The sequence below is a fragment of the Oncorhynchus tshawytscha genome, linkage group LG30 (assembly GCF_018296145.1).
Source record: "Oncorhynchus tshawytscha isolate Ot180627B linkage group LG30, Otsh_v2.0, whole genome shotgun sequence".
In the NCBI taxonomy this organism is placed as follows: domain Eukaryota; kingdom Metazoa; phylum Chordata; class Actinopteri; order Salmoniformes; family Salmonidae; genus Oncorhynchus; species Oncorhynchus tshawytscha.
In genome coordinates this window covers 12,746,689-12,759,830 of record NC_056458.1, presented here as the reverse complement: position 1 = coordinate 12,759,830, position 13,142 = coordinate 12,746,689, and the positions used below count along the sequence as shown (strand labels likewise).

Genomic DNA, 13,142 nt, shown 5'->3' with positions numbered 1-13,142 from the left:
GAGGGCTGAACCGTATAGCTGCGTTTTGGCACAGTTCTCACCATAATGTGCTCCTCCCTGCAAGGGTCCACACAGCTTACTTTCTGTAGATAGTAAACTCATGGGATATCTCACATATCTCACATGCTGCGGTCGCACCTAACGGATCATAGCTCTACGCCCAGTATTATGACTAAGTCACATAAAGACACGTTTGTATCATGTTAGAAAAAGCACTAGCATATCACAGGAGACTATTCTTTAAGCAGCAAAACAAGGGATAGCATGACTAATTATGTAATTTTCCACGGCATTAGTGGAGTGACTCTCCTGAGCACCCAATTACATTACCACTGATGCTGTAGGCTGCCCTGCACCTGTGATTACTGCTGATTAGTTGATGAAGGCACCTTGATGCTGAAACGTTGGTAAATACCCATTAAATTGCTGGGAGATTATACATGGAGTGTGCAACTTTCTTTATTTTGAAACTGCTGATTAGTTGCCATGAATCAGTAATGATTTGCAATCATTGTCGTCATCATCCATACCATTGATTTGCCGTACTTACTAAGTATTTCAATATGCAATACATGACAGATTACAAATTCAACCTGCCATAATAGGTTAGAGGTCAGGCCAATATTGAGTTTATTAGACTATTTTACTCAGTGACATGCCATTCCAAAGGCATGTGATTATTGTAGCCTAATGCCAAAGTGGTGGTCAAACCTACGACTAGCCACCATTGCCACTAGTAATAATCCTTTATCCACTTTGGCTCTGTGCATCAATACCTATTGACCCTTGACTGATGAAACAGCAATTGTGATTGATGAGATAGGATGTCATTCGAACTCCCAGGACAGCTGTCACTAAGGGCAGAGATTAGGATCACACTTCCAGTCGTTCCCTCCACTTTTCATCCTATTTTTTTTTTCATCCTCTCTTCCAGGGCAGAATAATCAAGGACATTACCTCAACATCTGTTGCCTGAGGCCCTACCATCAGCTAATATGCCTGACTGCATTCACTGTGGAGCCATTACTTGTAATAGCAAAACAATCAGGCTTTATGGCCCTATATGACGACGTACAATGGAATGGAGGCCGCATGTAATTTAATTCTTAAGGGATTGGCTCCACACATTAAGTCTTTGCCTGCAGCATACACACTGTACAGGCTCAACAGAGATGGAAATGGTGGTATGATAATGGCAATAACTGGGCTCAGTGGAGCCAGCGATAAACTAGGAATTGAATGGATGACCTAGGGTGGCTGGACTCTCACTCTGCGCCTCATTGATTTACTGTAGAGAGCTTCCTGCTTCATTATGGCGGACATATTGGTGCGGGAGAAATCCACGTGTTCATTTGATTAGAACCTATGTTAGCACACCGAGCCCTGAGGCCTTTCTTCAGGGTGTGGTTTGTAATTTAAGTTTGATGTATTGACATTTGATTGGTATTTGGTTAATAATAGTTCAAAACCTTTCAAACGCTGCAGGGAAAACTTAGTTAGTTGGACTTCAATATCCTGTTAAAAGGTCAGAACCAAATACAAAGAGACAAGCCTTAAAATAAATACTATTGCTCTATGCTTAAAACCTCTTAAGGATCAGTGGGACGCTGATGGCAGAGCGCCAAATTCAAATTAAATTACTATTAATATTTAACTTTCATGAAATCACAAGCGCAATACATCAAAATAAAGCTTAACTTGTTGTTAATCCAGCTGCCGTGTCAGATTTCAAAAAAGCTTTACAGCGAAAGAAAACCATTCGAATATCTGAGGACAGCGCTCAGTACACATAACATTACAAACACTTAGCGGCCAAGTAGATTAGTCACGAAAGTCAGAAATAGCAATAAAATGAATCACTTACCTTTGAAGATCTTTGAATGGCTGCACTCACAAGACTCCCAGTTACACAATAAATGTTTGTTTTGTTCAACAAAGTCCCTCTTTATATCCAAAAACCTCAATTTTGTTGGCGCATTTTGTTCAGTAATCCAATGGCTCAAATGCGGTCACAGAGGCAGACAAAAAATCCAAATAGTATTCGTAAAGTTTGTAGAAACATGATAAACGATGGTTATAATCAATCCTTGTTTTTAGCCTAAATAATCAATAATATTTCAACCGGACAATATAAAAGAAAAACAAGAAAGGCGCACTCTCGGGATTGCACACCAAACAGGTTGGGGACTTTCCACTGGCCTCTCATTGAAACTGCTCATTCTCCCTCATTTTTCAGAACAAAGGACTGAAACAATGTCTAAAGACTGTTCATGGCTAGTGGAAGCCATAGGGAATGGAATCTGGGTCCTATCCCTTCAAATGGTGGATAGGCTTTCAATGGAAAAACACCCATTTCAAAAGAATAGCACTTCCTGGATGGATTTTCCTCAAGTTTTTGCATGCCATTTCAGTTCTGTTATACTCACAGACATTATTTTAACAGTTTTGGAAACCTTAGAGTGGTTTCTATCCAAATCTAACAATTATATGCATATCCTAGCTTCTGGGCCTGAATAGCAAGCAGTTTACTTTGGACACGTTTTTCATAAAAAATTCTGAATGCTGCCCCCTATCCCAAAAAAGTTAAAGAGAGTCTGTTGTTAGCCTATGGGAGATACAGTGCATTCGGAAAGTATTCAGAAAAATACTTATTCTAAAATTGATTACATTCAATGTTTTCCTCATCAATCTAAAAACAATACTCTGTAATGCCAAAACCAAAACCCCATATTTAGACACTGTGGAGATGGGAGAACCTTCCAGAAGCACAACTATCTCTGCAGCACTCCACCAATCAAGCCTTTATGGTGGAGTGGCCAGACGGAAGTCACTCAACAGTAAAAAGCACATGACAGTCCGCTTGGAGTTTGCCAAAGGCACCTAAAGGACTCAGACCATGAGAAACAAGAATCAAGTTGAACTCTTTGGCCTGAATGCCAAGCATTACATCTGGAGGAAACCTGGCACATCCCTACGGTGAAGCATGGTGGTGATACATCATGCTGTGAGGATGTTTTTCAGCGGCAGGGACTGGGAGACTAGTCAGGATCGAGGGAAAGATGAACGGAGCAAAGTACAAAGACGTCCTTGATGAAAACCTGCTCCAGAGCGCTCAGGACCTCAGACTTTACAAATGCACTGTATCTATGGTATGAATGCAGTGTGTAACAAATAATTTTCTCTTTATTGGTTCTGTGCTGTTCCTATAGAAATAATGCAAACAATACATGATAGTCTCTGGATGACAAATGTTTCTTTGTACTCTTGGTACCCTAAGCGGTTGTTGATCCACTGAGGCAGCCAGGTAAGATGATAATTTAACACCCTATTACTGCCCGGAGAGTTATGTACAGGTTTATGAGAGCATTTGTGATAAATCATGGCTGCTGCACACTACAACCACATGTAGTACATCAAGAAGAAACATAACAACTTCCTGCAAAGTATACCATAGCACAACAGTGTTAAAAAGTACAATGATGTATAGTACACAACAGCTAAAGTGGATCCTTAGTAAATCGGCAGACACTAAAACCCCATGCCCTTGTCAGTCTTATTGAGTTAGACTGCTGTGGGAAAGCGTCCTTTACTTCAGCACTAATATCCAAATAACTTCTGGTAGGGAGGGAGAGGGCTTGAAATTAAGTTGTGGGCTGTAAAACTGTTAGCTTTAATGTTGACTTTCATATGCATCCATGATGAGAGAGGTATTTAAAAAGCAGTGATTATACCATTTGAATGGTTTCTGTAATGCTTAACCGTTTATCGACAGCCTAATGCTCTGGTGCTCAGTCTCTCAGCCTGGTCTCATAGACTAGATGTAACATAGTAAATGTATGATATATAATGTTTGGTATGGTTATATTAGACAGAAGGTTACTTTAGGCTATTTTAGATAATGAGAAACTTTGTAAATACTTTCTACTTTTTAGCTACTTTGCAACTACTTAGCATATTAGCTAACCCTTCCCCTTACCCTAACATAGGACTGTTACTGTGACCGTATTACCGCCACACCGGTGGTGACGAGTCATCACAGTCAAATTCCATGTGACAGTTTAGACAAGGAAGCTCTGATGCTGCTGACGGTCATTAGTGGTCTACCAAACTTGCTAACTGCCTGGTACTCAGCAATCTATTGTCCCTCTAATCACTCTGACATGAATGCAAATGTGGTCGAAAATTCGAAATCAAACACTTCATGAGAGCCCATCAGCTAATGTTGTACAACATTTCTAAAGGCTATGGAATTGCATGAGAAAACAGAGTTTTGGTGGCCTCTATTAAAAAGAGGAGGATCCCGTCAGCTTTCTATAGGCTAGGCCTACTATATTTATTGATCCACTTTTGATGGGTGACACTATTAGCCTGTCACTTGTGAATGACATATTATAACTATTGAATGATGGCCAGCGTGTGCAGTAAGGCAAGAAACAGTGCATGCCTTTTTTTGTGAATTGTTCAAATCGTAGACATAAACCTCATATAGCCTAGCCCATAGGCCTGTATGTTTCGATAAGGTTTGTATCACAACTAAAGTGGCCAAATAACTTCTCAAAATTAAGCACATTAATCTGCTTTACAACCGGTGTAGAGCCTAACTGGTATACATAGGCAACAGTGAATTTCAAATTTGGTGAAGATAATTTTCACCATAAAAATACACCTTTATAATAAAGCATTACATGCATAATTACATTTGCGGTCACTTTTGAGAATGGTGATTTCCCGCTAATTGATTGCATTTTGGAACATTCGCACTTGTAGCCTACTGCCAGGTGTGCGTTGCTGCGCTTATAACGTGAAGAAATAGCCTAATAGTTTATCAATGTTTTAAACTAAATGTTCTGATCTGTTGCATCAGCCTGATTGCTTTTAAACACTTGTTTGATGCTAGTGGTTGTATTCATTTGGGAGTTGACCAATTGAATAGGTCTCTTTTGTACTATGAGGGATTGTAGATTGACATACGCTAATGCTTTTTCTGTTCGTTAGGCCTACTCATCTTGTTGGTTGACAAAAGGTAAATGTGGACAGTTCTTCCTTCTAACATCTTCAATATGTACCTCGGATGCGCGCAGTTGCGCCCCCAATGTGTCTGTCTTCACTGTGAGAAGGACCCAATCTCATGATGGGCTTTGGCTAATAAGAATTGAGATATCTGAGAGAGCCATGTGAGTGACAGGTGCTTTGGACCCTAACCTTAACCTTTTAAGCTAAGCCTTCCGCTAACCCTAACCTTAACCCTTTAATCTAACTCCTAAAAGTAGCCCTAACCTTATCCATATCCCCTAACCTAGCTGAAGTTAGCCAGCTAGCTAATGTCAGCATTAGCCACTTAGCCACCTAGCTAACCTCAGCCACAACAAATCAGAATTCGTAACATATCAAACGTTTGGCAAATTTGTAACATGTACATTTTGCAAATTTGGCACATATCATACAAATTGTAATTCAAAACATCCACAAATTAATACATACCATACGAAATGTAACATATCATAGTATATAGAGCATCTGGGACTTATGTACAGAATAATACGAAATGCTCTGAGACCAGGTTGAGTGTCTGCACACTCAGCCCCAAAAGTGGTTGTCTCAGGAGCAGCACGCTACACTGTGCCTTTTAGTTCTGTGTCTGGGGGAGCAGGGACGGAAGAGGTACACACTTCGGCTGTCCCCATAGTATAACCCTTTTTATTCCAGGTAGAACCTTTTTTGGTTCCATGTAGAACTTTTTTGGGTTCCACGTAGAATCCTCTGTGTAAAGGGTTCTACATGGAACTCAAAAGGCTTCTACCTGGAACAAAAAAATAGTTATTCAAAGGGTTCTCCTATGCGGACAGCCAAAGAACCCTTTACGGTTCTAGATAGCACCTTTTTTTTCTAAGAGTGTAGTGACTGGTTTAAAGCAGGAGAGCAGTAGTGTAAGCTGAAATGAGAGCTTTGTTTGAAATGTTTCCACCTGCGTGTTGACACAACCTAACAGCTCATTTCCACTCCGACAGTTCCTCCAAATCATATTAATGAGTAAAGGATTGAGTCAGACATACTAAACAGTAGGGATCCCCCACGGGGTCCTTGTCTTTGCTTTCTGTTTTTAACGATGGCTGTCACCCTCTGGCTGTCACGCTCTGCCCACACTGAGTCTATTTCTCAGCTTTGTTATGCTTGATATACAGACTACTGTTGTAATTTACAGTAACAGCAATCAGATTCAACAATCAAAGATGCCACACATTGTTGATATTAACACACCTACAGTAGATCTCTAGGAGTGAAGCAGGCGTTTTGACTAACTATCTTATCTTTCTAGGCTTTACCTTAGACCACCTCTGTCTGTCACTATCGCTTTATTGTTGGTCCGGTGTTGTTAAAAAGTATATTTTTGCTGTCATGGTGTTTTTTCAACAGACTCCAGGTTCTGGTGTTATCTGTACTGGACCTCGGGAATATAATCTCAGAGAGGATGCTGGACCAGTGAGGCAGAGCAGAGTGGGCCTGCGCTCCGACAGGCAGAGGCCTGTTTTATAGCTCCTATTACGGACATGGTTAGCTCAATCCATCATCCACGCCAACTAATGATTGCTACCATACATCCTATGTAGCACAATTCTTTTAAGGACAGGGAAGTTGAAGCCCATTCATCTTGCTGCTCTGGACTAATAGCGGTTTGACAACTGGTACAGAGGCAATTCTTCTCCCCACTATAACATTAACGGACCAGCTCTGAAATGGAACTGGGCCTCGTTTCCCAGTAACTTAAGCATTACAATGATTGTAGCAGATACATCGTTATTTACGAGCCAACTTTTTAAGAGTGTTTCCCAAACAAGCATGTAGAGAGAAAATTCGCTAAGTGCATCGTTAGACCATGTGTCGATACTGACAGGATCAAAAGAATAGCATTGCTGCCCTCTGATCAGCTTTCTCCATTCAAATCTTACCACCTATTGCTGCAAATAGTCTATTGAGGCGGCTTATTATACTTACCCAATAATAATGCAGTAAATCACAGATTGGGCACATCATTGCGCACATGTTGTCACACATCATGAAACACATTGAGGCACAAATTACAGACAGTAGCCTAGTAGAACTCAATTGGTTGAACATGAAATTGATTTCAATATGATTTAAATAGCCTATAGTATATAGATCCATGTAGACTATCTTTTAATACAGTCATTCCGTTTTTCTTTTGAAACTGTAACGGTTTTCTAGTGGTGATGAAGGAGAGTCGGACCAAACTGCAGCGTGTCGATTGCGATCCATGTTTAATACAACAAAGAAACACAAACTTACAAAAAACAATAAACGAAACCGAAACAGCCTAATACTTGTGTCAACTAACATCAAACAAGGACAACAAGACACTCAGGACAATCACCCACGCCAAACTCAAAGAATATGGCTGCCTAAATATGGTTCCCAATCAGAGACAACGATAAGCACCTGCCTCTGATTGAGAACCACTCCAGACAGCCATAGACCTTGCTAGACAACCCACTAAGCTACAATCCCAATACCACCACCAAAACCCCAAGACAACCACACCACAATTACAAAAACCCCATGCCACACCCTGGCCTGACCAAATACATAAAGATAAACACAAAATACTTTGACCAGGGCGTGACAGAAACATAATTTTATTCTTCACTTGTTTGTAAGAATTGCAAAAAATTTTAGCAACTTTGTATTTGTAGCAGTGGTGTAAAGTACTTAAATAAAAATTACTTTATAGTACTACTTAAAGGAAAACACCACCCAAAGACTATATTTTGGTATTTGTTTCATTAGTCCATTGTTGACATAGTCCCAAAAGGTTTTGCTTGTCAGCAATCAAGTTTTCAAGATATGTGACTTTCAAAATACAGAAATCATCCCTGTATGATGCATTTCCATCATATGATGCACCGTTTTGCATCATATGATACAAAATGCATCGTACTGGATGATTTCTGTATTTTGAACGTTACATATCTTGAAACTTGATTGCTGACAAGCAAAACATTTGGGAGGTGTTTTCCTTTAAGTTGTTTTTTAGGGTATCTGTACCTTACTATTTATATTTTTTTACAACTTTTACTTCACTTAATTCCTAAAGAAAATAGTGTAATTTTTATTCCATATATTTTCCCTGACACCCGGAAAAATGGTCAAATTCACACACTTCTCAAGAGAACATCCCTGGTCATCCTACTGCCTCAGACCAGGCAGACTCACTAAACACACATGCTTCGTTTGTAAATGAAATTACATTTTGTCTGAGTGTTGGAGTGTGCCCCTGGCTATCTCTACATTGAAAAACAAAAAAAATGGTGCGATCTGATTTGCTTAATATAAGGAATTTGAAATAATGTATACTTTTACTTTTGATACTTAAGTATATTTAAAACCAAATGCTTTTGGACTTTTATTTTAATGGGTGTCTTTCAATCTTACTTGAGTAATTTTCTATTAAGGTATTTTTACTTTAACTCATGTATGACAATTGGATACATTTTCCAACACTGATTTGTAGTCAACTTTGTTCTGAAGTTATCTGGGAAGCAAGGCCCTGATCTGCATCTCTACTTCTACCCTCTAAACCAAACCTAAAGTTCCCTGCCACAGCTGTGTGTAGACTTGCACACCAAGACTCATTAGTCATTACAAACATGTCACAATCTATTTGCAAATGTACTTTTAAACTGCAATTAATTGTAGCAGCTGGAGTGGAGTATTTATAACCCAAGTTGAATACTAATGAAAACAGCTCTGCTTGACCAATTATACCACACTTTTCATACACAACATTTACTCTGTGTGTGTGTGTGTGCAGTGTCAAATCAAAGTGTATTAGTCACATGCACAGGATACAGCAGGTGTAAACAGTAGGGTGAAATGCTAACTTGTTTTCTCTTGAGAGCTCTAATGCACTATTATATATCAAAGGTAAGAAAATAAGATAAAATACAAACACACAATAAATAAAAACACACAAAACTGTACTCTATATACAGGGTCAGTACTAATACCTTATCAATGTGCAAGGATATTGGTGGTAGTTTAGGTAGATATGTACAAGTAACCAAGTGTAAAAATGTCTGTTAGCAGGAAAAATAATAATGATAATACCGTTTTTTTTAATTGCTTTGGTGGAGTTTTGGGGTACATTTTCACAACAGATCATCAACAAAAGGCAGTTGTTTCAGAGCTCTAAGCACATTTTTAATTGACTAAGCACAACACACAAAATCATACAGTCACTTTTTCACCAAATTTAGTCCGTGTTTAATGTAGAAATACATGTTCCACATTCCAATGCATTTTCATGTAAAGTAATTGCTTTTCACAATGCAATGCTCACTTTACTTTTGATGCGATTCTCGTCTCTTTAGTTAAAATACGTTTTACTATTACTTAATCCAACTGATCTTTAAAAAAATGGTCTTCATTCTACACACGATACCCCATAATGAAAAAGTGAAAACAGGTTTTTATAAAGAGAAATACCTTATTTACAAAAGTATTGTTATGCGACTCAAAATTGAGCTGAGGTGCATCCTGTTTCCATTGACCATCCTTGATATGTTTCTACAACTTGATTGGAGACCACCTGTGGTAAATTCAATTGATTGGACATGATTTGGAAAGGCACACACCTGTCTATATATGGTCCCACAGTTGACAATGCATGCCAGAGCAAAAACCAAAACACGAGGTCAAAGGTAATGTCCGTAGAGCTCCAAGACAGGATTGTGTCGATGCACAGATCTGGGGAAGGGTACCAAAACATTTCCGCAGCATTGAAGGTCCCCAAGAACACAGTGGCCTCCATCATTCTTAAATGGAAGAAGTTTGGAACATCCAATACTCTTCCTGTCAACTCCTTATATAGACAGGTGTGTGCCTTTCCCAATCAATCGTATTTACCACAGGTGACCTCCAATAAAGTTGTAGTAACATCTCAAAGATGATTCATGGAAACAGGATGCATCTGCGCTCAATTTTGAGTCTCATAGCAAAGCGTCTGAGTAGTTATGTAAATAAGCTTTTTTTGTTTTTTATTTTTTATAAATTAGCAGAAATTTCTATAAACCTGTTTTCACTTTGTCATTATGGGGTATTGTGTGTAGATTGATGAGGAAAACATTGAATGTAATGCAATTTTGGAATAAGGCTGTAACGGAACAAAATGTGGAAAAAGTCAAGGGGTCTGAATATTTTCCGAATGCACTGTATGTCAGGCTTGGCTTCGCCATGTCAAAATGTTTTTCCCCAGATGCATGAACAATGAGGATATTTACTGTGATTTGGACGAGAACCAATGGCCAAATGTTCAAGACAGGTTTGATGCAAACTAGTGCCAGCTAAACATTGTTTCTTTCATTTGTTTCATTGGTTACATTGTAAAATATGTCTTCAATGATCACACCTTTGATCACACATGGGATAGAAATTATGTAAAATTTGATGTTCAGTCAATTTTAATGGGTAGTTTAAGTGTATTGCCTAATGTGAAATCAGTGTAATGTACAGTACTGTAACATACTACATTCAAAGGGTCATTTATAAACATGTATCTTGAATGTTTTGCTATTGGATTAACTGGTTGTTAAAATAACTAAATTGAGAAGATATCATTATGTTGTGTTTTGGTGATTAAATCAATGTACTCATTAAATTTCACAGTAAACATATTTTGGATTGAAATGTATGGTAAAATGAATGCATAATGAAAGGTTTTGAATGTACTGTAAGACTGGCTGTGTGACAAGTGTTACCAGTTTGGAGTTTTGTACTTAGAGTTTTGAAAATTAGTACCAAAACTATAGACAAAAACTGTTATAAGAAATAGTAGTAGCAGCGCATATGGTGAAAGTGTGTGTGCATGTGTGATTGTGTATGGGCGTCAACATGTGAGATAATGTCAGTGTCAGTTTAAACTGTGAATTTGTGGGTAGAGACCTGTGAGTGTGCATGGAGTCAGTGCAGATAGAGTCAGTGCAGACAGTCCGTGGGTGACGGTGGGTAGCCATTGATTAGCTGTTCAACAGTATTATTGCTTGGGGATGGAAGATGTCTGTGAGCCTGTTGGTCCGAGACCTGATGCTCTGGTACCGCCTGCTGGATGGTAGTGGAGAGAAAAGTACATGGCTGGGGTGGCTGAAGTATTTGGCAATTTTCCGGGCTTCCTCAAACACCGCCTGGTATAAATGTCCTGGATGGCTGGGAGCTTGCATCAGTATACATATAATTCAAGTAAAATGGTGCCGCTAAGATAACAACTGATTCCACTTCGAAACACCATTTCGATGAATTTTATTATATGAAATCATATCAATCCAGTCATGACTGATTCAATCTTAATTATCCCTCCCTCCCTCCCACTCTCTCACTCTTTCCATCTAGCCTTCGTTCTAAGCTGTGCCTTCCCTAAGGAGCCAGCCAATGGGGAAGTATCAGTGACTCACCTCCATGCTGGGGGAGAAGCCTACTTCCAGTGTCTGACCGGATACCAGCTGCAAGGCCCCACCATGCTCACCTGTCGCAACGCCACTACACCTTACTGGAGTGGAAAGGAGCCCAAATGCCTGGGTAAGAGCCAACAACACTGCTTCCTTCCTGCCAAACACACACACACACACACACTGTTAAGGCTTCTAGGAATAGTGGGTGTAGGAGTCAGGCGCAGAGAGCAGGTTAGTTCCGAACGTGGATCTTTATTCCAAAGACAGTGAAAACGGACATACCAAACACAAGGTCGCATGAAATAACCCGTCCAAACAAACAGGACTAAAACTGTCGGAAAAATAGAGACCACAAAATAATCAGACACCATGAACAGAGAACAAGCCCGCATAATAGCCAGCGAGCCTAGTGCCCTTAAATAGTCTGCAAACAAAACTTAACTCAAAACAGGTGTAACCAATTAGACCAAACTAACAGAAACAAAAGAAAGGGAATCAATGGCAGCTAGTAGGCCGGTGACAACGACCGCCGAGCGCCGCCTGAACAGGAAGAGGCACCATCTTCGGCGGGATTCGTGACACACACATACTATACTTCCAGGACCAACAGAGATGGCCGCCTCGCTTCGCATTCCTAGGAAACTATGCAGTATTTAGTTTTTTCTATGTGTTATTTCTTACATTGCTACCCCAGGAAATCGTAGGTTTTATTACATACAGTCTGGAGGAACTATTGGATATAAGAGCAACGTCAACTCACCAACATTACTGACGGAGCGGTTTTCTGGTCAGGCTCCGTAAACGGGCACATCGCGCACCGCTCCCGAGCATACTACTCGCCAATGTCCAGTCTCTTGACAACAAGGTAGACGAAATCCAAGCAAGGGTTGCCTTCCAGAGAGACATCAGAGACCATAGCGTTCTTTGTTTCACGGAAACATGGCTCACTCGAGACATACTATCGGAGTCGGTATAGCCACCTGGTTTCTTCACGCATCGCGCCGACAGAAACAAGCATCTCTCTGGTAAGAAGGGCGGGGGTGTATGCCTTATGATTAATGAGACGTGGTGTGATCATAACAACATACAGGAACTCAAGTCCTTTTGTTCATCTGACTTAGAATTCCTCACAATCAAATGCCGACCGCATAATCTACCAAGAGAATTCTCTTCGATCACAATCACAGTCGTGTATATTCCCCCCCAAAGCAGACACATTGACGGCCCTGAAAAAACTTAATTAGTCTCGATGTAAACTGGAAACCACATATCCTGAGGCTGCATTTATTGTAGCTGGGGATTTTAACAAGGCTAATCTGAAAACAAGGCTCCCTAAATTCTATCAGCATATTGATTGTATGACCTGGGCTGGCAAAACCCTGGATCATTGTTATTCTAACTTCCGCGGCGCATATAAGGCCCTCCCCTGCCCTCCTTTTGGAAAAGCTGACCACGACTCCATTTTGTTGCTCCCAGCCTATAGACAGAAACTAAAACAGGAAGCACCCGTGCTCAGGTCTGTTCAACGCTGGTCCGACCAATCGGATTCCATGCTTCAAGATTGCTTCAATCATGTGGACTGGGATATGTTCCACATAGCGTCAAACAACAACATTGATGAATACGCTGATTCGTTGAGCGGGTTTATTAGCAAGTGCATCAGTGATGTTGTACCCTCAGCGT

General features: G+C 40.0%; 1 protein-coding gene across 5 annotated transcripts in view; it reads left to right on the top strand.

The window, feature by feature from the left end:
- The window catches only part of LOC112250279 (seizure protein 6 homolog), a 204,956-nt gene that overhangs the window by 148,928 nt on the left and 42,886 nt on the right, over positions 1 to 13,142 (top strand). For all 5 annotated transcript variants that reach the window (XM_024420302.2, XM_024420304.2, XM_024420301.2 and 2 more), the window contains exon 5: positions 11,401 to 11,586. In XM_024420302.2, coding sequence (XP_024276070.1) covers positions 11,401 to 11,586 — 186 coding nt within the window. The remainder of the gene's footprint in view (positions 1 to 11,400; positions 11,587 to 13,142) is intronic.